This window comes from Rhinolophus sinicus, linkage group LG18 (genome assembly GCF_036562045.2).
Source record: "Rhinolophus sinicus isolate RSC01 linkage group LG18, ASM3656204v1, whole genome shotgun sequence".
NCBI lineage: Eukaryota > Metazoa > Chordata > Mammalia > Chiroptera > Rhinolophidae > Rhinolophus > Rhinolophus sinicus.
This window is the reverse complement of record NC_133767.1, coordinates 16,387,686-16,413,951: the sequence shown is the minus strand read 5'-3', so window position 1 is coordinate 16,413,951 and position 26,266 is coordinate 16,387,686. Positions and strand designations below refer to the sequence as shown.

The window sequence follows — 26,266 nt, the reverse complement described above, 5'->3', positions numbered from 1 at the left end:
CAACCCAAGTGTCCACTGATGAATTAACAAAACGTGGTATATACACAATGGAGTATTATTCAGCCTTCAAAACTGAGCAAATTCTGACACATTTTACAACATGGATGTACCATGAAATCATTACGGCAAGTCACAGAAGGACACATACATGATTCCGCTTATAAGAGGTATCCAGAGAAATAAAATTCAGAGACAGAAAATAGAGTATGGTTGCCAGGGGCTGGGGGAAATGAGAATGAGGAGTTAGTGTTTAATGGATACAGAGTTTCACTTAAGGAAAATGAAAAGTTCTGAAGATGGATGGTGCTGATATTTGTACAACAATGTAAATGTAGTTAATTCCATAGAACTATATACTTTGAATGATTTAAATGGTAAATGCATTACATATATCTAATCACAATGAAAAAAACAAATGAAGTACTGATACATGTTAGGACATAGCTGAACATTAAAAACATCATAAAAGAAAAAAGCCAAGCAGAAAAGGACACCTAGATTGGAGTCATACTCTGTGCTTTAAATCCATCAAAGTTGAGGAAATGAAGGAAAGGCTCAGGAACAGTTATAGAAACATAAAACTGGATTACAATGAAAAAAGACATTTTCACACAGCTGGGGCAGGTGGTGAAAGTTGAATTGGGACTGTGGATTGGATTATAATATAGAAACCATAATGATTTCCTTCTTGGGGTTACACGGTGGGTCTCTAGGACAGCACACCTGTTTTAGATAAAACACTGGAGTACTTGATGTGAAAAGGGATGAAGCAATAACAGCTGGGAAATCTGAGTGTAGCGATAAAGAGTCTTTGTAATGCTGCCGCAAATTTTCTGGACGTTTGAAATTACTGGAAAGTAAATTACTTTTTGAAACACCCATGCCACAAAAGCAGAGAAGACATCAAACTTCATTAGAGAGGTCAAGCCGTGTGCAGATCCAGCACCCCAAGTGGGGACGCTACTTGCCCGTGTGGAAGTCCACATGTTATTAAGAGGCACGCTGGGAAGATTATACTATGTAGTAGCTTCTAGGTCTTGGGTGTCATGGATGACCTGGCATGTGGTAGATACAGTGGGAATTTTGAATTCCAATTTTCCACCATAAAAAAACTCTTACAACTAATTAACAAATCCAGTGAATTTACAGGATACAAAACCAACATACAAAAGTCAGTTGCATTTCTATACACTAATAACAAGCCACCGGAAAGAGAAATTAAGAAAATATTCTATTTAAAATTGCACCAAAAAGAATAAAATACCTAGGAATAAATTTAAACGAGGAAGTGAAAGACCTGAACACTGAAAACTATATGGCACTGATGAAAGAAATGGAAGAAGAGACAAATAAATGGAATGACAGTCCCTGCTTATGGATTGGAAGAATTAGTATTAAAATGGCCATTCTACCCAAAGCGATCCACAGATTCAATGCAATCCCGATGAAAATTCCAATGGCATTTTCACAGAAATAGGACAAACAATCCTAACATTTATGTGGAACCACAAAAGACGCCAAGTAGTGAAAGCAGTCTTGAGGAAGAACAAAGCTGGAGGTATCACACTTCCTGACTTCAAACTACATCACAAAGTTGTCATCACCAAAACAGTGTGGTATTGGCATGAAAACAGACACACAGATCAATGGAGCAGAACGGAGAGCCCAGAAATGAACACACATACACGGCGCTGGGAACACTGGACAGCCACCTGCGAAAGAACAACACTGGACACTGTCTTACATCACACAAAAAACTAAAAACCCCACAATTTTGCACATCAAGCCCTTCCTCTGCTGTGTCCTCTGAAGGCTGACACCCCACCCCGCAGCAGTCCACGCTCACAGGAAGCTTTCCTTACCTTTTCCTCCCTCCGTGGCATCTCCCCAGAGGATCCTCAGGAAACCCAGCTCCTGTCAGCGTTGACACTTCGTCCCAAAGCCCCAGAGACCCACCTCCCTCAGCCTGCACAAAAAGCCAAGGCCAAGGGCAGAAGGTGTTGTTGGAGCCGTGAGGGTCCGAGAGGCAGGCTCGGGCGCCCCCTGCCGGCTGGCGGAGACAGTGCAGGACGCGCCTCTCAGTTCAGTGGAGGCCAGGCCCCCTCTGAGGAGTCCTGCTGAATCCACCCAACTTTGGAAATACAAACTGAAATGAAGCCAAACATTCCATGACTCCTCAAAAAACAGTTAAGGAAAAGTGAATTGGAAACCATAGGAAATGAAATGAATGTTGACGCAAACTTTACAATTTACACCAAAATTCACTCAAAATCGTCCATAAACAAATTTAAACTGCAAAACTATAAAATACCTAGAAGGAAACAAAAGAAAATCCACATAACCTTGGCTTTGGTGATGAGTTTTAACACACAACACCAAAAGCCTAGCCACAAAAGAAAAGAATTAATAACGTGAACTTTATAAAATAAAAACTTCTGCTCTAGTCAGAGCGGCCGAGCATTTCACTCTTTACAGGACCACATGGGGGGCACTTGAGGACGTGGAAGACATGTGTGGGGGCACCTGGAGAGCATCTTAGGACCCCACCTTGGAGCCACCACCTCACCCTCCAAGAGCCCCTCTTTCTTTACCTCTCTCCCCACATTTTGGCAGGAACTCTCATTCAGCCAGGAGAATATTCAGCCACTTTGCAAGAGAGTTTGGCAGTGTTTTTCCAAAGCTAAACAAGTCTCACCTTAGGATCCAACGATCCTGCCTCTAGTGTTTATGCAACTGCTGGGAGAAACTATGTCCAAACAGAAACCGGTATGCAGTGATACACAGCAGTGCTATTTATAATGCTAAAAACTAAAAACAACTATGCTGTCCTTCAGTATATGAATGTGTAAGCGAATTAGGGTACATCCATGTGAAGGGAGGCAGAATATGCCCCCCCAAAATATGCTTCTATGGCATAAGGATTATTTCTGAGCTGATTAATTTTTTAAAAGAGCAGACAGACATTTCTGAAACCCTGTATTAGTTGTCCTTTTGTGAGGGAAATTGACATTTATAAGGGACATCTCCATCTGTACCAGAAAGAGAAGGATGACTAAATCTGAGATTCTTTTCAATGAAAACAGGCCTGAACTAAATTTGCATAACAGCCATACCTTGTTTACCGTGCTTTGCCTGGTAACCTGCCTTAATGTGCTTCTCCCTCCCCCAGCATCTGTCTTTTGTTTTAAGCTAAAAATGGTATTTAAGGTTATGACTTGGGCCATTTCAGGGAGTTACGCAGTTTTCCTGGGTAGCTTCAATGTATACAGGAGGTATAGATGTTATTAAACTTCAATTTTTCTCTTCTCAATGTCTTTATTATGGTTGGGGGGGGGGGTCTCAGCTAAGAACCTAGAAGAATAGAGAGAAAATTATTTTTCCTCCCCTATACAAGCAATGGAATATTATTCAGCAATAGAAAGGAATGAAACATCAACTCATGCAAAGACGTGGATGAATCTTACAGATATATAGCTAACTGAAAGAATCCCATATGAAGAGACTCCACAGTACATGACCCCATTTATATGACATTCGGGAAAAGGCAAAACTACAGAGATGGTAAATCATGGCATGGGAGGTTTGAAGTATTCCATATGATAGTTTAGTCATGGATACCTGGCACTATACATTTTTCAATACCTGTACATTTTTACAGCCCAAAGAGTAAATCATAATCTATTCAAATTAAGTTATTTATGATGTGGGAGTGTCGCAGGATAGAATATAGAATATAGAATATAGAATGTGAATATAGAATTCTAACTGTATTAGAAATGTATAAAAAACTTCCTGTAGATGGTGGGGCAAAAGGCACTGACCTAAGTAATTTTGGAAATGAATGGAATCTGTAGTGTGGACCAAAAAAAGGGGGTTCTATGGAAAGTAACCTCACAGGTTGATCTGATCACAAATTCCCAGCTGGGCAGGTCACAGTGGGCAGTCACGCCCCAGGCATATAACTTTCTGTGAAGCTTTACCTTTGCCTTCAGCAAGTCCTGTCCAGTTGTTTCTGTGTGTCAAGGTTAACACATCTTTGAAACGCCTCTTTTTCAAAGTAACCACCCTCAAAAGAGCACATCACCTTATTAATTATCCTGCAATCCAACTCCCACCTTGCTTCTTTCTCCCATCTTCATATAATCTTCCTTTGTTCCCTCCTTAATTTCAAATGCACAAAAGAAGTTGCCAAACTGTTATTCTCCAGAACATTTTAAACCTTGCTTCTCAGCATATGTATCAATTTGGGTTAAACAAACTCATGAAAATTCTCTACAAGTTGGGACATTTCTTACGTCGACAATAGACTAAAGCAAAATGGACTTTATTTTATAAAGTTCTTCCCCTTGGGGACAGTAACTAACACTCCTGAAAACACTATTTGTAATCTGGAATGGAGCCATGAATGAAGTAAATGGCAGATGGTGGGAAGCAGATTTTGGAACCTAACCTATATACAGCCTTGCAGGTAGTCTAGCATACACTAACTTTTTTTATTTAGAATTCATAGTTTTGCTTAGATAAACCTGTAAACCCACTTAGATCACACTGAATGTTACAAGGTTTATGTAACCATATCCTATAATTTGCTAAGTGTTTAACAGAAGGGCTGAGACTTAATAATTAGTCAAACTTTCTTTCATACCTGTACCATTCCTGACATTGACGAACATGGCGCCATCACTGTTTTTTTCAGAGAGACACCAAGGAGGCTGATCTGACTCAAACCGCCTGAGGCCGGCTGAAGCAGCCCGCAGGACTCTATACGGACGTTGGCATGAGCCCTTCTAATTATACCTTCCCAGGGGCAGAGATTTTCCACCATTTTTGAACATGCAATGTATGTACAGGTAGGTTTTCTAACTGCACTTGTGCAGGAATGTCCCCACCTATACATACGGTGATGAAGTTCACCTTGATGTTTATGCATGATTTACCTGAATAAAGACCAATCCGATCCTTTGTTCAGGGACCCATTGCTTTAGGAAATGACACGCTGCCCCCATGTGTCCTTGCCTGCCCTCCCAAAATGAAGTCTGTTCCTTTTCATAAAATCTCAGAGTTGTCTGTAGACTGGCAACTACTGAGCAGTTGGACTCAGTTTGGCCAGTAACAGGCCCAAGGAAAAAGAGCTCTCGGTAGCAAAGCAGGAAGGAACTGAGCAACAAAATGCTGTGGAGCTGAATTAGACCAAGAGCTTAAAATAACTATCCGGGGATCCACACTTGTAAAAATAAATGATTACCTAATTGTTAAATGAGATTGAATAAAATTCTCCTAGGCAGAAGAAGTCCAAATAATTGATGTAGACACAGCCACCCATCAAGAAGAAATAAGCTAACTCCCCTCTCCTCAAGTGTAGGCTCTACATAAATTGCCTTGAGAACATTCTGTTTGATAAAAAGTGATAAAAAAGCACTTTACCACTTTACCTTTTGATCTGCCTCCTTAAAACCCACCACCCCAGTCTAATCATCGAAATCCCAAATAAGTCCCAAGGCGGGACATTTCACAAAATACCTGACCAGCCCTCCTCCATATTGTCATTGAAACAAGGAAAGTGTGAGAAACTGTCAAAGCCTAGGGGAACCTAAAGAGACATGATTAAATGTCATATGGTAATCTGGATGGGCTCCTGGAACAGAAAAAGTAGAATTAAGGGAACCCGAATAAAATGTAAACTTAGTTAATAATAACTCATCAATATTTGTTCATTAATTCTGACAATCTTGTAGAAAATCAGAAAGAGAAGAAATGAAAAGTCAAATAAGAGAAACCTATTGCATCAAACTGGAAACCTACAAGAAATGGGTGATTTCCTAGTAAAAATACCCACTAACAAAATTAATCCTAAAATAAGGAAACTGTACACAGAACAATCAGCGTGTAAAAGTTTGGAATGGTGCTTCGAAATCTCCCATTGGAAAAGATCCCAGGACCATTTGGGTTCGCAGTTAATAGCCGAGTATTGACGGACCTTGAACCAATTCTGATTTTAATATCAAAGTTTGATATATTTACATATTTCGCATAATGTAGGCTGTCAATGTTTACAAAACCGACATTATTTTATGTACCATTATAAATAAGCTGCCAATTACACTGTGACTTTCTTAACAAAAGAAAAAAAAAATTGTTGGTAAGTTTACTTCCGTTAAAGCCAGAAAAGTCAATTTTTGGTAAATTCTAGGTTTGGTATAAAAACTATACAGAGGGTGCCAAAAAATGTATACATATTTTAAGAAAGGAAAAAAACTGTGTTACAATTGTAATACTCAATATATGCCGATAACAAAAGCTGAATACAAGTCATGTGTGTACATTTTTGGGGCACCCCCTCGGTATTTAAACTTGATATTGTGGGTGTTAACACACCTACTGTTCAGTGTGTCAATATATTATTTTCAACCGCGTTAACAGTGAGGCTGGCTCTCAGGGGCTGCAGGGCTGGCCGGTCCCCACGTGTCCCCGCAGCCCGACGCGCCACGACGGACGGTCGGGGTCAGAGCCTTGAGGACGGGAGGCGTGAGAAAGTCCAGAGAAAGAGGGTTCTGTGCTCGCTGTCAAAGACGAGCGTTTCCGGGGAAGCCGCAGCAACGCTCCTTCCTGCCGCTCTCAGGGCGGCCGACAGGAGCGTCTCCTCGCTCTGTCCTCGCTTTGTCCCCGGCGCCCCCCAGGGTCCTCAAGCTGCAGGACGCATGCGCTCCCCGTGGGGCAGCAACGGCGCGTTCGGGCGACCCCTGCTGTCCACCAGGGCTCAGCGCAGGACAGACAGCCGCTTTCCCAGTTTAGCGTTGGCCAGTGGTCCCCTCCAACCCAGACCCCGGTGAATCTCTGAAATTCAGTCTTATGATTATTCAGTGACATGCTAACTGAACTAGGGCCCACCATTCCAGTGCTGTGATGGGAAAATATAGAGAGAACAAAAAGCGAAGTAGAAGGTCAGTATAAAGTCAATGCATTTTCTATATGGTCTGAACGTCTGTGTTCCCCCCAAGTTCACATGTTGGAATCTAACGCCCAATGTGATGGCGTAGGAGGGTGGGGCCTTTGGGAGGTGATTAGATCACGAGGGTGGAGTCCTTATGAATGGAATTCGTCTCCTTAGAAAAGAGACCCTTGCCTCTTTCCTCCAGGTGAGGATACAGGGAGCGATGGGCCATCAGAAAGAGCTCCCTCACCCTAGCTTGCCAGCACCCTGCTCTCAGACGTTTAGCCTCCAGGACTGTGAAAAATAAATTGATATCGTTTATAAGCCACCTAAAATACCGAAATGGTGTTTTATTATAGCAGTCCAGATGGACTAAAACAATCAGCAATGATGTATAGGAAAAATTGGAATTTGAAATGAAAAAAATACATTTACAATAGCACCTCAACAATTGAAGTCCTTAAGTATAAATCTAGCAAAATATATACAAGTATACATTCAGAAAACATTGAAACACAGTTAAGAGAAGTCAAACAAAATATAATAAATGCAGAAGATATTTCTTCTTCAGGAATAGTACGCTCAGTATTGTTAAGATGAAAATTCTAACTTGATCTATAGATTCAGTGGAATCCCAAATTCCCAGGTTAAAAAAAGAAATTGACAAACTGTTTCTAAACCTAGACTACAAGACAGAAGACGGAAGAACAAAGTTAATTCACACATTCATATCCAAACACTTATCATAAAGCTACAGTAATGAAAAGAATATGATATTGGTGAAGAAATAGAAAGATGGGACAGAAAAAATAAAGCAAAAGAATAGACCCATGTAAATATAGACAAGTGACTTGTCAAAGGGACAAAGGCAAGTCAACAGAGAAAGGAAAGTCTGTTCCACAAATGGCAATAAAATAATTGGAAACCATAGGGAAAAATATAGACACCAACTTTACAACTTATGTAAAAGCTCACTGAAAACAGTCCACAGACATAAATTTTCAAATGCAAACCTATAAAAATCATAGAAGAAAACACAAAGGAAAATCTACAGCCAGTCAATAAAAGAGAAAAATTACTGATGACTTTCTTAAAATTTAAAATGTCTGTTCTATGAAAGACTGTTAAGAGAACAAAAAGACAAGACACAAAGGAGGAGAAAATATCTGGAAAACACATCTGAAGAAGGACTTCTATGCAAAATATACAAAGAAACGCCAAAACTCAACAAGAAGACAAACAACCCAATTTAAAAAGATCTGAACAAACCCTCACCCAAGAAGATACACGGGTGATAAATAAGCATACAAAATAATGCCCAACATCTCTTGTCCTGTGGCAAAAGTACATTAAAACAAAAATCAGATAGCACTGCTTATCTATTAAAACAGCTAAAATCTTTATTTTTGTTGCTTGCTTGTTTCATTTATTTATTTTTAAGGAGGACGCAGCTCACAGTGGCTCATGCTGGGGTCGAACCGGCAACGTTGGTGCTACCAGCACCACACTCTAACCAACTGAGCTAACAGGTCCCCCAAAATAGCTAAAATCTTTTTTTTAGAAAAAGCAATAGCAACAAGACCTTTCCTTTAATTCACTGCCAGTGGAATGCATAGTGCTAGAGCCACTTTAGAAGATAGTTTGGCAGTTTTTTCCAGAGCTAAACATGGCCTCACCCTGTAAGACAATAATCACATTCCTAGGTATGTGGACAACTGCTCTAAAAACTTGTATCTGAGAGAAAACCCATCATGCGTTACTCATATGTATATCATCTCTCTTCACAACAGTGAAATACTTTAAAGAATCAGGACATGTTTCAATAGCTGAATAAAAAAACCAAGCGGAGTACATCCATGCAATGTCTGTGTCAACCCAAACAACAACAAAAAAGGATCTACCTGGCCACGCAAAGACATGGATGAATCTTACATGCATGTTACTAAGTGACAGAAGCCTCTCTGAGCAGAGTACACACTGTATGTACGATCCCATTTATATGACATTATGGAAAAGGAAAAATTACAGAGATGGTAGCAGAACAGTGATTGAGAGTAGTTTTTTGGGGGGCAAGTTGAAGGTGAGTAAGGTAATGGAAGGAGGTGCAAACGCAGCAGGTAAGAGTGGACTCCCTCTCTTGATGAGATCACGCTGGGTGTGTGTGAGAAAGCCTGGAGCCCATACTAGCACCAGCATGAACAAAGCTATCTTGCACTCTAAGAGGAAAGGGCCTTCTTCCATAATATGTGAGCTATGTCAGGACCAGTTCTGAGGAGGATTTCTTGTGTGTGTCGTGAAATACGCATTACATAAAATGTGCAATTGTGGCCACTTTTAAGTGTACAGTTCCGTGGCATGAAGTACATTCACATTTTACTATGCAACCATCACCACCATCATTTCTGATTCTCAGCAGCAATGCAGGAGAGTTCTAATTTCTCCACATCCTCACCAAAACTAGTTCATTTCTACTTTTTTGAGAAAAGCCATCCTAATGTGTGTGAAGGGGTTATCTCACCGTTATCTTGATTTTCATTTCCCTAATGACCAGTGATAATGCGTATCTTTTCATGTGTTTTTGGCATTGGGTTTGTCAATGATTTCTTGGGTATGACACCAAAGTCACAGGGAATGAAAGAAAAAATAAATAGCTTGGACTCCGTCAAAATTTCAAACTTTTGTGCATCAAAGGATGCTATCAAAAAGTAAAAAAACGTAACCTACATAATGGTAGAAAATATTTGCAAGTCACAAACCTGATAAGGGTTTAGTACCCAGACCATATACCGTGTTTCCCCAAAAATAAGACCTAGCCGGACAATCAGCCCTAATGCGTGTTTTGGAACAACAATCAATATAAGAGCCAATTATATTATATTATATTATATTATATTATATTATATTATATTATATTATATTACATTACATTACATTATAAAACCAAGTCTTATATTATAGTAAAATAAGACTGGGTCTTATATTTTTTTTTTTAAGATTTTTATTGGGGAAGGGGAACAGGACTTTATTGGGGGACAGTGTGTACTTCCAGGACTTTTTCCAAGTCAAGTTGTTGTTCTTTCAATCTCAGTTGTGGAGGGTGCTGTTCAGCTTCAAGTTGTTGTCCTTTCAGTCTTAGTTGTGGAAGGCGCAGCTCAGCTCCAGGTCCAGTTGCCGTTGCTAGTTGCAGGGGGCACAGCCCACCATCCCTTGCGGGAGTCGAACCGGCAACCTTATGGTTGAGAGGACGTGCTCCAACCAACGGAGGCATCTGGGAGCTCAGCGGCAGCTCAGCTCAAGGGTGTTCAATCTTAGTTGCAGGGGGCGCAGCCCACCATCCCTTGCGGGACTTGAGGAATTGAACTGGCAACCTTGTGGTTGAGAGCCCACTGGCCCATGTGGGAATCGAACCGGCAGCCTTCGGAGTTAGGAGCACGGAGCTCTAACCGCCTGAGCCACCGGACCGACCCTTTATATTAATTTTTGCTCCAAAAAATACATTAGAGCTGATTGTCCGGCGAGGTATTATTTTCGGGGAAACACGGTATCTGGTTCTCCCTGTCCTGAGACTGACTGGATCTTCTCTAAAGGGACTGCCAGAATTTCTGGGTTTGCGTTTTTTGTTTTCGTTTTTGTTTTTAGTCTATCCTGGCCTGGTTTTCTATTCTGAGTCTCCTCTTGGTCAGGAAGGAGCTGCAGTGGAGGAGGTGTAGAGAGAGAGAGAGAGAAAGGGGAGGAGGAAAGGAGATTATGTCCAAAAAACAAAGTAAAGGGTACAGTGGGACAGTTGGAGAAGAGGGAAAAGTGGGTGTTGGCATTGAGCAGCTTCGGAAACCTTCTCTCGTTCAGAAACAGTCTCTAAAATGTTCTTACCTCCTGGAGGAGAAAGCATCTCCCTGTGCTCCGTTTCAGGGGCTCCTATTTGCCAACTGATGTGCCTCCCATTTCGTTTTATTTTAGAGCTGGCTTTTGTTTTGTTTTTTCTATTGTACACGCAGAAAGGAATTAATGTAGGTGTCATAAGCGCTCCATTTCGGCCATCTTAAGTTGATATCACTTCTAGTGAAATCTTTCCATGTCTGTAAGTACTTGCAAGTAAAGGGTCCCTATGAATTGCACATCTACAGGAGTATTAATGGGGTTAGGGGATGGCAGCCGGGAGTTTGTCAGCCTTGGAGGCACAATTTCCCATGTTAATTAAGCCTCTATGCGTGTGTCCACAGATGGACAAGTCAATTATTTAATTACAGTTGTGTTAGAATTCCCTGAGGCCCTGCTCGTCTTGAGGGGTACCCTCAGCCACCTCCACATAGATTCTTAGTCACCTAAGAATACCCAAAATTTGAACTGGAGGGAGTAAATGCCCCTTATCTTCGGAGCTGAATGAGTCCAGACTCTCACTTACCCAGCAAAAGGTTTTGTTCAGATTCTCAGTAAGCAATTCCAATTGAAAAGCCAAAATTAAAGCCAGCCGCCCATTTTTCTCTCTTGTCTCTGGGGTATCTCAACTCTTATCCTTTAGTGCCACCTCAAGATTTTTTGTTTGGTTTGGTTTTGCTTCTAACTAGGTGGGAGGGAGGGAAGGAGGGAGGGAGGGAAGAAGGAAGGAAACAGGGAAAGAAAGAAGAAAGAAAGAAAGAAAGAAAGAAAGAAAGAAAGAAAGAAAGAAAGAAGGAAGGAAGGAAGGAAGGAAGGAAGGAAGGAAGGAAGGAAAGAAAGAAAGAAAGACAGACAGAAAGAAAGAAAGAAAGAAAGAAAGAAAGAAAGAAAGAAAGAAAGAAAGAAAGAAAGAAAGAAAGAAAGAAAGAAAGAAAGAAAGATGGGGGGAGGGAGGGAGGGAAGAAGGAAGGAAGGAAGGAAAGGAGGGAAGATCAGACACTAACAAGAGTTGGAGAGGATGCAGAGAAATTGGAACCCTAGTACATTAATGACGCAAATATTAAATGTTGCAGCCCCTGTGAAAAAGTTTGGCGGGTCCTCAAAAGCTAAACACAGAATTAACATATGACCCAGCAATTCCACTCATGGGAATATACACAAAAGAACTGAAAACACGTATTCAAACAGAAACTTGATATGAATATTTATAGCACCACTGTTCACAAAAGTGAAAAGGTGGAAACAACCCAAATGTCCATCGACAGAGATGAATAAGCAAAATGTGCTCCATCCAGACAATGGACTAATAAATACTTCAGCCATAAAAAGGACTGAGGTACTGATACTACAATGTGGGTGAACCTCGAAAACATCATCCTACGAGGAAGATGTTGAACCCAAAATGTCACATGTTGTATGATTCCATTTACACGAGATATCCAGACTACGTAAATCCATAGGGAACAAAGCAGACGCGTGGTTGCCAGAGGTCAGAGGGAGGCAGAACAGGGACAGACTGCTTTTTCGGCGGGGGATTTCCTTTTGAAATGATGAAAATATTTTGGAACTAGATAGAGGTGATGGTGGCACAATATCGTGCATGTACGAAATGTCACTGAATTATAGGCTTTAAAACAGTTAATTTTCTATTATGTGAAGTTTACCTCATTGAAAAACAAAGAAAAAGGAACGGTCCTGTGGTGTTCCCTGATGGGGGGGGTCCTCTTTCCTCCTGCCCCATCAGCGTAGCGTTCCACACCCTCCACAGTCCCGCCGCAGCCTGGGGACTGGTCGGTCACATTTTGGACACTTATGCTGCAGCCATACTGTCCACGCAAGTGCTCAACCCACCAGCAGTGTCATAATTCCCTTCCCAGGCCACCTTCTCTCTGACTCATCGGTGACCAGCGATGGGTGACTTCCTCAGCAGGCGCCAAGAGGTGTTTTGAGCCTTGCTCTGCTGTACCCCGGATTTGGCATGTGGTTTCCAAGGGTTGTGTCCTCTCAGGAAGGGGAGATTAGCATTTGCTGGGTACCAAGGTGTGCAGGCTTCTTGCTCAGGCGCTCACAGCCACTCTATGAGCCGTTGTTACTCGCGTGTACCCAGGAAGGGCAGGCGTGACTCACCGAGACTCCGTCACACAGCCTCTGAGTGACTTCACACTCAGGTTCCAGCCCAGAGTTAGGTATCCAGGTACCAGCTAGAGAAAGTGTGTGAGTCAAATGGACACCTCGGCCACACAGGAAGGGCATCCCAGCTGTGGGGGTCACCTGTCTAGTCATGCAGGTGGCCCAGGTCCCACACGAAGACACATGAGCCACACAGATGCTGTTACACATACACCACCCCGGGGCTCCCCAGAGGTCGGCTCCAGGAAGTGGATTAACACTAGTATTTTTACACTGGGATGGAGCTAAGGATGCCGGCACCTCACTTCTGTCCACATCCCTCCTGCTCTCTGGACACGAAAGATACATTCTGGGTCCTGCTTCGCCCCTGCTGACCAGAGTCCGGCTCTGCTGAGGCTCCCCTCAAAAACTTGGGGGCTCCGCAGGCACGCAGAGGGGAGGGGGCACCTCGCTGAGCCAGAGGGGGGCTTTGCCTTTGGGGGCCTGGGGCTATTAGTGCTATTTTTCTGCCCATGCCACAGGGGACACTGGAACCTCCCAGAGAGAAGTCCCCTCTCTGGCTCAGCATCCAGAAAGAGACAGGCATCTTTTTATCCTTCCCCGAAAGAAGAGTCTCGTCCGAGCGTTCACCAGGCAGGTGAGCCCAGCACCAACCCCAAGTCCAGCAGCCAGGTGGGACGGGGTCCTCTCCCTGAGGCACCCAGTAAGAGCGATGAGGGTTCCCTGGGAGGGAGCCAAGTGCCTTGGGCCAGCAAGGAGGTGGGGATTGCTGACAGGGGCAGGGACATGGTCATTGGTTGAATTATGTTCCCCCCAAATTCCCATGAGAAAGCCCTAAAACCGCCCCCATACCTGTGAATGTGACCTGAAATGGAAACACCTTTTTAGATGCTCATGTCAGGATGAAATCATTCAAATCAGCCCCAATCCACGATGATTGTGTTGCTATAAAAAGGGGGGTCTTGGGTAGAGACACCCCCACAGAGAAAACACCTCGGGCGGATTGGAGCTACCTGTCCCCCAAGCCAAGAAACTACTAGAAGCTGGAGAGAGCCCTTGAGGCTTCTCAGCCCTGCTGACACCTAGATGTCAGACTTGCAGCCTCCAAAACTGTGAGACAACCGATTTTTGTTGCTGTAAGCCCCGTCCTTTTGGCATTTTGTTCTGGCAGCCCTAGGAGACCGATGCAGGCACCCTCTGCTCTGTCCATCACTCTGTCCAGACCACAGGGGAGGGGGTGAAGGCAGGGCCCTTCCCAGGCCAAAGCCACTGCTGGATGCTCACTTCCAGTCCTGACAATCTGGTGTCTCTGGCCACAGCTCTCGGCCTCCTCTCAGCCATCAGCAGTTTGGAACAGCCACTGTATGCCTTTTAATCTCAGTAGGAGAGCTACCTCAGGAAGGCACAGAATGATGACACTCAGCCTGGTCACACCGTCTCACCTGTGTCCCCTGGGCCCAGGCTGGCCCGTTAAGGGGGTGAGGGCAGCAAAGGCTGTGGGGACCACAGCCCTCTTCTCAGGGGGGCCTGGGATCAAGCCAGAAAGCAGGGAGGGAATGGGGGGGCACGGGGTTGGCGGGATGCTGAGGGCAGAGGCCCCTCCCCACAGGTTCTCAGTGGAGAGGAGGGAAGTGGGGGCCTCCTGCCTCCATCCAGGCAGGACAGGTGACCACTGCACAGGTGGCCTTCCACAAGAGGTCCAGTCTCAGTCAAGGGTCAGCTCCTGAGACTTTAGTCCATTTTTCCCACAATGGACATGATGCAGCTGGTCGAGTCAGGGCTCTAGAACTTTCAGGACCGAGCCCACTGTCTGCCAAGGGCAGGGGGCAGAAAACACCCCAGAGGTCCTCCTGTGGCCTGTTCACCAGGGTCTTGTCCGTGACAGTGACCAGCTCCCACGCAGCTACCTCCTTGCCAGGCATCCAGGCTCTGCTGGTCGCAGGACAGGCCACAGGCAAAGGCCACGACCAGCCCAGAGCTCTGTGTGTTTCCTGGGAAAGTCAAGGGGTGACCTCCCCATAGCAGGCCAGGGCACAGTAGTCGCTGCTATTGCCCTCTGGCTGTGGGGGTGACAGCCTGGCGAGGCTCGCAGGGCCCCACTCCTCCTGTGGCAGATAGGCAGGTGGCTCCCCTGCCCACCCCAGGATTGCTGCTGGCAATACATCCGTGGGGAGGCCAGTGCCAGTGCTCTCCACCTCCTCCAGGGCCACGGGCGGCCAAGGGTCCACCGGGTCACAGGTAAGGAATGCGATGGCCTCCCGGACACTAGATTTCGCAGCTCCTTGTGGGGTGCCGACACAGTGCTGGCTCAGCTGCACCCCAGTTCTGTGGGCCCACGTCCAGGTCTGGAACAAAGTATGGGGGGTCGGACAGCATGTTCAGGACTCACTGTGGGAGCAGCCTTCCCTCCTCCTCCAGGAAGCTCTCCAGACAACCCCTACCCACAGGCCAAGCAGCACCTGTGCCTGGAACATTCTGTCTCCCCCCCATGTGCCAGCCCAGCTTCAGCATGGGACCCCAAGTCCCTTCAGGCCCCTCAGCACTTCCCCACACAGGGCCGGGTGCTCAGAGCAGCCTGAAGCAGGGTGCAGATGGGGACAGGTGCCAAGGACAGAAAGGCCTGATGACTACTCCATAAACTTTCAGCAGCTCCAGAACTCATCACACACACACGCACGCACGCACGCACGCGCGCACACACACACACACAACAGGAGATGCTATGGGGACTGGCACATCTGGGTTGAGGCAGGCAGACTGGGACCCTTCCAGGGCCACAGGAGATCACCACCCCACCACCCCACCTCCAAAAGGAAGCTGCTCCCTAGGTGGGACCAGGAGTCTCCACCAAATACACCACATACACCACATCCTGTGTCACTACGGGCCTCCCTAGAGAGCAGACCAGCCCCAGAGGGCGCTAAGTAACCCCTGGGAGGTGTCACAGTTCCACAGAGAAGGGGCTGGTTGCCTGCAGCCCAAGTGACTCAGTCCAGCGCAATCAAAATCTTGGTCCCACCCGGCCTTTGTCCTCAGCTGCCTCAGGGATCTTGTCAGATCTACTGCCTTGGAGAAAGAGCTGGACCCCCAGGGACAAAGTGCTCAGCTTTAAACTTCCAAAGGTACTTTGGGACAACAATCTGGAAAACTAGGCTCCCTGTTGAGAGAGAAAAGGGCTGGGCCAAGGAAACCGTGCATCCTCAGAAGGGGAGACCCCGGGAAGGACGAGTCAGGGGGACCCCCGGGAAGCAGTGTCTCCCATCCTTTGCTCAAAGTGAAGGGCCTGAAAGGGTAGAGACCAGAGACCACTCATGGGAGCTCCCCCTCCTTCCACGAGGGGAACATGAATAAAGCTAATCTTTTTTTTTTTTGCCCATGTGAGACACAGTGTGTAAATTTGAACCCACGATATAGACCAAAAAAGCTCAAAGCACCGAGAAAGGCCCCCACGCTCTCCCCCAAAGCCCACATCCTGAGCAGGCAGGTATCTGGGCACTCCCTGCCCGGCCCCCACCCCCCTGCAGTGGTCAGTGCACACACCTTGAAGTTCCCGTTGTGCACACTGTAGAGAGGCTGGAAGAAGGCCACCGGAGAGGGCACGTGCTGGTAGAAGGTTCTCTTCACCCTGAGGCAGAGGAGGCCAGTCAGAGACCCAGCTCCAGGAGGCGCGAGGTCACCCCAGGGAAGCAGCAGGGAACCAGCCCGGCCACATCCCTGCTGCTGCCACGCTTTCTCCTCTCACGGGGTCCAAACCTGCTCTCAGGGCAAGACCCCCCACACACACACACCTGGTACCCTGTGGCATCCCTGGCTAGTGACCCATAAACTGACTTATACCAAGACACATGTCCTTTCCAGGGTAAGCTGAGATGGTCAGCTCAGGGGTGAGGGCCACTGGCTGTGCCGCTGCGCCCACAGAGGGAGCCAGCACCTCCCACACCCCACAGCAGTGTCATTGGCAGATGGAGGGGGGCACACCCCAACTCCCTGCCGCTCCTGACTTCTCCCAAGCACAGATGTACCTGCCCAGGGTTCACTGGTCCTCCCAGGAGGACGTGGCACAGGGCTCCAACCCTGGAGGTCAAGGTGACGTTCACTGACCTCCCCTGGGGCCCAGACCTCCAGTTCCCCACCTGAGGGGAGTCACTGAAGGTAGCTCCTCTGCCTCCATGTCCCCTCGGTTTCTCTTCCTAAGACCCTGGTGATTCCCTCCACGCTGCTCTATCCCTACTCCTTTCACCAGCTCAAGCCATGAAGCCTCTCTCTGGACACCAACACTGGCCTCCCAGCAGTACCCCTTTCGAACCCCAACAATCCATTTTCGAAACATAAACCGGCCCATATCACACACTCTTTAATACGCTTTCCTTTGCTCGGAAGACAAGCCTGGCACCCGCCTCCATCTTCTCGGCCCCACCCATTGGGCCCCACCCAGCACCCCTCCCACCACCACCCCACCCTCTTGCTCTCTGTCCAACGTCTTCTCATCTTCTCTACTACCTGTCTGCACCTGGCCAGTCTTCTGTGGGTCCCCCTTGACGGAGCCCTGTAGCCCCTCTTGTAACCTGACATACAAACGTCCAGACAAGGAAGTTTACAAACTTTCCACCGTGTGCTTACACTGTGGAAAGTTCACGAACTTCATTGTCTGACCTTCGTATGTGATGGTTCAGGTCAGGAGGGCCCTGGTGTCCACCTGTCCTCTGAGGCGTCCACCAGAGCCGAGAACAGGGGCCTGTGCACAGCACGTGCCCCAAACTGCATTTGCATCAAATGTGTTGGCAAGCGAGCAAACCGCCAAGCGCCTCTGGAGGCTGGAGACCAGGACCTCAGGAGACTTTGCCTGGTGACTTTGGGTCCCTGCTCAGCTGTTCAGGATCACACCACCTGCCCCCCAAACCCTCACAACTTGGGAACTCCCAACTGGTCTGAGGCAGAGGCTTGAAAACTCTACCCATCCAGGACCTGAGGGGGGGGCACATGGGGAGGGGCTGATGGCCCCCACCACACACCGACACATGCACACACACTGACACAAATCCTCGTCCACATGCACGCACAAATGCTCACACATACACACACACACACTCGCCCCTCCCTTGGCTACTGACCTGGGTGACAGCTTGCACAGGAGGTAGGTCAGGCAGGTGAGCAGGAGGAAGATGGACACAGCCACAAGCGTGCTGTTGGAGTGCCCCAAGGGACGGGCCAGGGGGCCTGTGAGCAGGAAGGGCCCAGAGCTGTGAGCAGCCTCAGCAGCGGGTTATTCCCCAAACCCACAGGGCACAGGCACCCCCATAAGAGCCGTGGGCCTACGTGGGAAGTCTGCTATGGGCCTTGGAGGTTTGTGTCTCGCCTGGCAAAGCACGCTGGGTGAATCACGCACCCCCAAGCCTCACCTCTCCTTTCTGCAAGGTCATCAGGGTCCGTGGCCTTCCCGACACCTCTGTGCACAAGGGTCAGCCCAGCCCTTCCTGCCTCAGGGACAGGGCCTTGGTGTGCAGCCCGGGACCCCTGACTGGCGGTTCCTAGAAAGCCCACACCTGGCGGCTGTTTCCTCCATACACACCTCAGACCCCCAAGGCAGGGCAGTCAGCTGGGCATGACTGCCGGCAGGAGGGGTCCCAGGAAGGGAAAAGGGTGGGCGGGGAGGAAAGCCCAACCCAGACTCTGGACGGGCAGCAGCCACGCAGCGCCCACCTGGTCTCTGGGGAGAGGGGCAGCTCACGGGCTGGCTCCATTCGCTCCACTGGCCCTCGTAGCTTTCCTCCTCCTCCATGGCACCGTCCTGGGTGGCCATCTGGACACGCAGCCTGGCCTCATACATGGAACCAGGGTCCAACTCGGCAGCTTCAAGGCGGAGCCAGGTCACCCCGGTGATGTGCTCCTTGTGCTGGGCCCGCTGTGGGGGGGCACAGGGGGCAGTCGCTGAGGGTGAGTCTGGGTCTGTCAGCCCCCGAGGACAGACATGCACACTCAGCGGCACACTCACCACACTCGTATGCACACACGGGCACACTTACACACGGACACACACACAGACCCACAGGCACGCGTTTGCACTCATCTACCTGCGTGTACAACCACACACGTGCACACTTGCACACCCGTCTCTTGGCTCTAATCACCTCCCTTTCTCATAATTCCAAGTCAGCAGGCCCTGTGTGGGGTGAGCAGTGGCCCTGGGCAGCCGCCCCCAGGAGACAGGGAGGCTCCAAGGAAGCAGCACGAGCCTTACCTCCCAAGCCTCTTCCCGCCTCTTGAAAGCCAGCTCGTAGCTGAGCAGTGAGGCCAGCGGCTCCAAGGCAGAACTAATGCTCCAGGACAGGACGCAGGAGTCAGAGCTGACATTGCTCTGCAGGTCAGACAGAGGGTCCAGCTTCACTGCAATGGAATGAGGCCACCTGAGGACGTCTGCCCGCATGCTCAGGACCGGGAGGCCATGGGCAAGGCCCTCTCAGCCCCCGGGCATCCCAGGGTGGCTGGTCCCGAGAAGCCCCAGGTGGGACAGGACCACAGGGACTTCCTCCAGCCCTGCAGCTAGGCAAGGGGATTCCCCAAAGGGTGCCCCCCTGTCCTTCACAGGCTGCTGCTGGTCACTGGGGTCCTTTGTGGGGCCCTGAAGCGCATTTCAAGGGACTCAAGCTGCAGCCACGGCTCCAACTCGAAGCCCTGCCTCTTCATCGTCCCAAACCCAACCCCTCCAGTAACTGTGGGCCCTCCCCTCCCAAACCCCGCCTGCTCCTAGCCCTGGGTCTCTACCGGAAGGGACCAAGCACACTCACGAGGCCTGCGGATTACAGGCTGCAGGGCTCCATCCCCAAGCCCCATGCAGCCTGGATGTTCAGGCCCAGGTGCCCACCCCAGGCCTTACCATGTCTCCGGGGCAGGTACTGGGGGTCCACCAGGCTGACCTGCTCCTTCCCGGCGATGTGCCAGTGCAACGTGATGGTGAAGTTGTCAAAAGGTGAAATCACCTCCTCAGGCGGCAGCAGCACAGTGCACGTGCTGGCCTGGAAAACACACCTGTGCTTGCTGCCCGGAGCCTGGTTGCTGGAAAGGGCGTGTGTCAGCCCCAAGCTGCTGTTGCACCAGCCCGACCCCCGCTGCCACTATCATGGGGATCCTATCCTCACCCCTGCGCCCTGCCCATCCCCTGTCCAGGTGAATCTGGCCCTCCAGCCTCACCTGGTAAAGAGGAGCCAGGGGCTGCAGTCCTCGCCCAGCTCTGGGGCAGACCAGTGGCAGTCAATCTTCAGGATGTTGTTGGTGAGACAGGTGAGGGTTCCAGCCCCGAGTCCTGGGAAGAGTGACCGTTGGGAGCCCATAGCGGCTGCTTCAGGGCAGGGCTGGGGGAGGGGGGCAGGTCTGGCAGTGGACACCCTGGCAGGGCAGTGCCCAGAGACCGATACCAGAAACATGCCTCAAGCACAGGATTGGGAGACCAGGCAAGTGATGGGCTCCAACCGGGATACCTGGATGGGACTGGATGCGGGCCGGTCCCTGGAGGACAGGCCCTAGCACAGTTTGGGCCAAATGGACCCCGTGGAGCTTGACAGAGGACAGCGCTGTCCCTGAAGCACTCCCGCACCCACCTCCCAGTCAGTAGTGCCCTCACCTTCTCCTTCCCCTGGCACCGAGACTCCCAAGCCGACCCAGGTGCAGACCAGGAGCCAAGTACTCATCCGTCGCCTCAGAGCCTCACTCTCCAAGGTCCGACCTGCAAGGGACAGGGCCGAGGGGCTGTGTAGGAGGGGCACCCCCATGGGATGCTCCCCAAGAGATCCGCCCTGTGAGGGCCCCCCCACAGAGTGCTCTGAGAGGGTCACCACCACACCTCACTGTGCCCTTGAAAGAGGTCGGGCGCCACAGTCCGAGCTGCATCTGAAGCTCAGAAAGGTCAGTGGGCCTGACGGACTCATGGCTGCAGCGTATGAGAGGGAGCCCTCAGACGCAGACCGCCACACAGGTCTGGGCTCTGCATCCGCTGCGTGTCTGAGTCTGCCCAGAAGGCTCCTCTGGGACTGGGGTCCTCTGCCAGCCCAGCGCCCTCTCCCTGGGCCCAGGTCCCATCCTGCAGGGGGGGCAGGTCTGGGGGAACCACAGGTGAGATTTACTGAACTCTCCCTGTGCCGCATGTGTAACATGCGTTATCCACTGGAAATCCCGTAACACTTGGGAGGTAAAGACCATCCCTCTTCACAGACTAGGAAGCTGGGTCCCAAAGGGGCAGTGTCTTGCTCAGGGTCACACAGCCTCGATCCCTTCCTTCTTCTTCAATAAACGCCTTCCCCGGAGTTCTGCTCCAAGAAGGTGTAGGATGGCCGTGGGGTAGCCAAGCAACAGAAGGCAGGTCCTAAACTCTGTCCGTCACACTCCTGTTTAGAGGGGCGAGCCCACACCTCAGGACCCCTGGGGGAGCCAGAAGCTAGCTGGAGATAAGGGGCTCAGGTTAGGAAGTGCTTGGGTGCAGGGGGGAGGCTGCCGACGCCCTGTCACCCCATTTGCAGCCCCAGATGGTACACTGATAGCTCCTGAGCAGGAAGCAGGGCCAGCCTGCTTATGCAAGCCTGATGAGTGATAAGGAGGCAGAAAGCAGCAGACATACACACAGACCTCAGCACACACTCTCCAGACAGAAAACACCCCTCCGACCCCACCCCACACCCCCAACTGACTATCTATCCACAGGACAGGCCCCTGTTAAGATCAACGATCAGGGAAACCTCACCCTTCCCTAGAAGGAAGCATCACCTGGTACCACCCACCGCAGCATTGGTCCTATCGCATCTGTCCCCTCCTGCAGCAGCTACTAACTAGAGATGGGGCAGGGGCCTGACAACAGGGCGTGTGAGGACAGGACAGTGAGGACGGGGTCAGAGTGGACTCCAGGACCTGAGGGAGCTCAGGCACGGCAGCCACTTTCCAGCCAAGAGGCTGGATCTAGGCCCCCAGGGGGGACGGTGGACGGCCACTGCCCCAGCGCCGGAGGAATGCAGGCTAACCCAGGAGCAGATGGCTCGAGAGCACGGAGTGGGGTGGCCCAGGGGCCGGGACCCACCCTGGGGGGGAGCACCGGAGAGTTGGGCAGGATCATCCTGGGGGGGGGGGTTCCCGCTTTCTTCTGCAGAAAACACTTCTGTCTCTACCTAGTGAACTGGGTAGGGTGGGGCCACCACCCCTCTACAGATGAGGAAACTGAGGCCAGAGAGACCGGGACTTGCCTGACCCTTGGCACCTGTCAGCTCTCTCCTTGGCACCTGGGCTCATTAGCTCCCACACAAGCCTGCAAGCTACCCGGATCCCCCGGGGTGTCCCTGTTCTCACTCCTCAGGGCTCCTCAAGTGCACAGAGGGACATTATTCAGGCAGGGTCACCCCTGTCTGACAGCCCTCACCTGCCTGCTCCCTGGTCCTGGAAGAGGCACTGGGAGGACCCCAGGGGGTCTAATCACAGCCCAGACAACAACGCCCAGTCTCAGGATGGCTGAGTGCAGGAGGAGGCGATGCCAGTGTCTGCTGTTGTGGGCACCCCTCAGTCGTGCTGGGGGGCCTGGCGGACGTTACCACCCAGCACTGCCCCTCCCCCATCGGGTCTGTGGACAGGGCCTTCAGCCCACAGCCGCTCTGGGCCCTTCGCAGACCCCCTTTCCTCCATGTCAAGCTCAGCTTGCCTGCAGGGGTTCCCTGGCCTATCACAGAGTCATGGCTGCCTTGCAGCCGTATCCCTATCGCAGGACGCACAGACTCTGCCAGACAAAGCGGGTCTCCAGACACATTCACCCTCCCTGGTCTCACGCCATGAGAACTCCCCTGATGCCAGGTGGAATCCCAGGCCAGAGCAGGCCTGGCATGGGGCTGGCAGGGCAGCCCTGGGCTCCTCGGTGCCTTGCAGCCCACCCTCTGAGTCGGCTTCACGCCAATTACTGCACTCATTTCCTGTCTCCTTTTACATAGTCTCTTACATTTTTCATGGGGAGGGGATGATATCCCCTGTCATTCTCCCTGCAGACCCAAGAAGCTGGCAAACACAGAGGTGGATGAGGATGGAGGTGGCTAATTAAATGGACATTTATCTCTGTCTTCTCTCTGCTGGCGGAGGAGGAATAGATTCAGACCCTGGATCCCCAGAAACAGCTAGAACTTGGGGGACGTGGGGACTGTGCTAGGAAATGGGGCTGGAAATGGGAGCAGAAGCCAGCCAGAAGCCAGCCACTTTGGGCCACACCAGCGCATGTGGGCCACCCCTGGCACCAATGGGCACCACCGATGCTGTTGGGCAGACAGTGCTTGAGGACGCCGTGCTTTCCACAGGTGATGCTGACAGTGGGTGGGGAAGGGCTGGGAGCAGGAGACAGGAAGGCAGGAAGGACAGGTGGGTGAGTCCACAGAGGGTGCAGAGAAAGCTGGGGCAAGTGGGGGGCGGCATCCAGGAGCGCTTTCTGAGAGCGGCAAGCGGGAGGGGCAGTCCATCTGGGGGGTACAGCAGGCAGGAACTATGGGAGAGGTAAGGGCTGGACCCAGAGGGGCCTGAGGTGCACAAGTGCACAGACAGAGGGATGGAACTCAGGGCAGGAGGAAGAGGGGTCAGGATGGAAGTCAAAGGAGCAGAAGCTAGGGGTTCACATGGGTCCCTGCTGGTCTGCTCCCCAAACCTACTCACCCCAAGGGTACCTCCTGCCCTCTGTCACACTGTCCCCTGTGCCTCTGCCTTCAGGAAGCCCCCCGGTCTCTCTCCCTAGCCAGACCGGACATGAACAGGGGGCAGCTAGTGGCTACAAGCAAGGGCTAGAATAAAGCTGTCGACAGTTCTCTTTGGGGAGCCTGGAGGTTAAGTGGGGAGACACAGTGCCCCTTGCTGACCCTTTGCAGCCTCCATAGACCAGGCTCCCCCAGGGCGAGAACCTGTCTGATTCAGGGTGTGTCCCTGGCCCCTACCCTAACTGTTTAAGAAACGCATCCTGAAACTCCCCTCAGACGCTGCCCTTGCTTCTACTTGGTATTAATGCTTTGGGCACCTGGGAGGGGAGCGCTGGGATGTTACTAGAGCACGAACCCTCCCCGCCTCTTCCTCTGCTGGGCTGAGTGGACCCTCCTTCTGGAATTCCACCCTCACCTGCTGTCCCGCCCACAGCTCCAGTGGGGGGAATCCCAGACCCTCTTCTGCCCTAAAGTCCCCAAAGGCATGGGAGACTTGGAGGGACTTCACCAAGCCCAGGGCCTGGCAGACCTCATGGCCACTCGTGGCCATCACATTTGGCCCTGGAATGCCCACTCACTCGCCCCCCAGAGGTCAGCTTGGCCACCGAGGAAGCAAGGTCTCTCCCATCATTAGAAACTTTGCCTGCAAACACGGTGCCCTCCCCTCTGCCCAGGGGCACACACGACCCCTACAGGACTGGAAATGACGGTCTGTCATTCTCTGATCAGCACTGCCAACCTGCTGTCTCTGGGCGATGCCCAAGGCCAGGGCACCAGCGGAGGGAAAATCAGGGTGGTACTCCCAGACGCCCACTCCCAGGGTTCATCCACAGGCTCATCCTGGGGCCTGGGGAGGTGGGCCGCCCACCCTTTCTCTGCCTCTGAGGTTTGTGCTGACTCGAGCAGTTGGGAAGCCCCAATGACAGACTCACCTTCGCAGATGCATCTGCTGGGTCCCATGGTAAGGACTGTCCTTGTGCTCACAGCCGAGCCCCTCAGGCTGATGAGGAAATAACTGCAGCAACCGGTGACGTGGGCCTCGCACGGCAGGCTGACACAGGCCGCCCACATCTGAAACCACGAGAGTGTAGCTGAGCAGCCGTCTGCCCCAAGCGGGGTTGAGAGGTGACTGTCACCTCCAATCGTAACCCCGGGAATTCTGAGGTGGGACAACCTTTCCTTCCCCATGACACTGAAGGTTGCCAAACGTGGACTTTGGTGGCTCGTCCTTTGATTGACGGAGGAGCATCCGCTGTATTCCTCCCCCAGAGTAACCAACCAGATGAATAAATTAGTCCCCGGAGGCAAGGACCCTGACCAGGCACCAGAGCATTGGGCTTCGTCCCCTTCTAGACTTTTCTGAGACCAAGGGTACAGATTCTCCAGCCTCCAGCTAAGGCAGTCTGTGAGCACTGGGGATGGAGAGGGTATTAAACATAACAGTCTCAGTTAAAGAAAAAATTATATAGAAGGAAATTAAAAAATGGGGGTCCCCCTTTATCTCACCCCAGAGGTAGCCCAAGAAGGTAGGCACATGTCCTGCTAGAGAATTTCTAAGCTCAAACAAATGCACATTTTTAATGGGTAAAAATTTTTAAAAGATAAACATCTTATCGTACACTGACTGGCTGTATGTTCTTCGTGGTACCAAGGAAGTCACATTTCAGTGTGTATATGGGTCTCCTTTCATGTGTGTGACTACCTGTGTGCACATGGGTTCATGTGTGTTCTATCAAACACCTGGGGCAAGGTGTGTAGCTCTCTGGAGTGTGAGAACCCCAGGACCCACAGAAACGGAATCAAAAGCTCAAGCCCAGGAAACACCTTAGGAATGAGCAGGAACATAATCATATGTCTTTGCAATATTTAAATTTCAATCAGCGTGGCCCCATCTTACCTATTACCAGTACATCCTTGTATACTCACCGGAGCCATCCCTTCTCTGGCATCTTCCTCAAGAGGGCTTCCTGCTGTCTGTCAGGGTCCCTCCCACTTGGATGAAGCCAGAATTCACTAACTTAAGACCTGCAGACCACACCACCACCCATACCACGATCCCACGAGTGGAGACCACACGGCTGGAAAGGGAGGAAATCGTGGAGAGAAAACAGGCAGGGAGGAGAGCCCCAAATTCTACATCTAAACTCTACCGATATCTCTGGCGGATTCCCGAACCTCATGTGTGCAGGCCAACTCCAAACAACCCAGCAAAAGTTAAACAACCTGAACAGAGGTTCCAGCTGCTGCCTACATCAGAGACAGAGTTTATAGCTTGTTTAAAACAAAACAAAACAAAAAAACCTTCAGAGAAACATAACAGAATCCAGCATCTACAATGTATATCATTCACAATTTCCAAGGTAAACCCAAAATTATTAAACACATGAAGAAACGGAACTACGTGACCCATACATAAGAGGAAAGACAATTGATGCACATGGACTCCCAAAGCTAAGTTGTTGGAAATAGCACAGGTTTTAAAGCAGCTATTCTAACTATCCTCAAAGATATAAAGAAAAATATGTGCCCAATGAATAAATAGGAAATCTCAGAAATAGAAACAAACAAAAAGAACCAAAAGGAAAGTATATAAGTGAAAAATACAGTATCTTAAATAAAAGGAACACAT

General features: G+C 50.0%; 1 protein-coding gene across 1 annotated transcript; it reads right to left on the bottom strand.

Annotated features, from left to right (window-relative positions):
• Positions 1-14,073: 14,073 nt before the first annotated feature.
• Positions 14,074-25,586, bottom strand: LOC109438287 (interleukin-9 receptor). Its single transcript, XM_074323078.1, is given in 13 exon segments — positions 14,074-14,955; positions 14,958-15,282; positions 16,478-16,562; positions 18,049-18,154; positions 18,638-18,839; positions 19,176-19,321; positions 19,812-19,990; positions 20,126-20,237; positions 20,556-20,680; positions 20,775-20,861; positions 23,191-23,409; positions 24,570-24,740; positions 25,564-25,586. Coding segments are annotated over 13 exon segments (2,007 nt in total). The 3' UTR covers positions 14,074-14,728.
• Between the last annotated feature and the right edge of the window lie 680 nt (positions 25,587-26,266).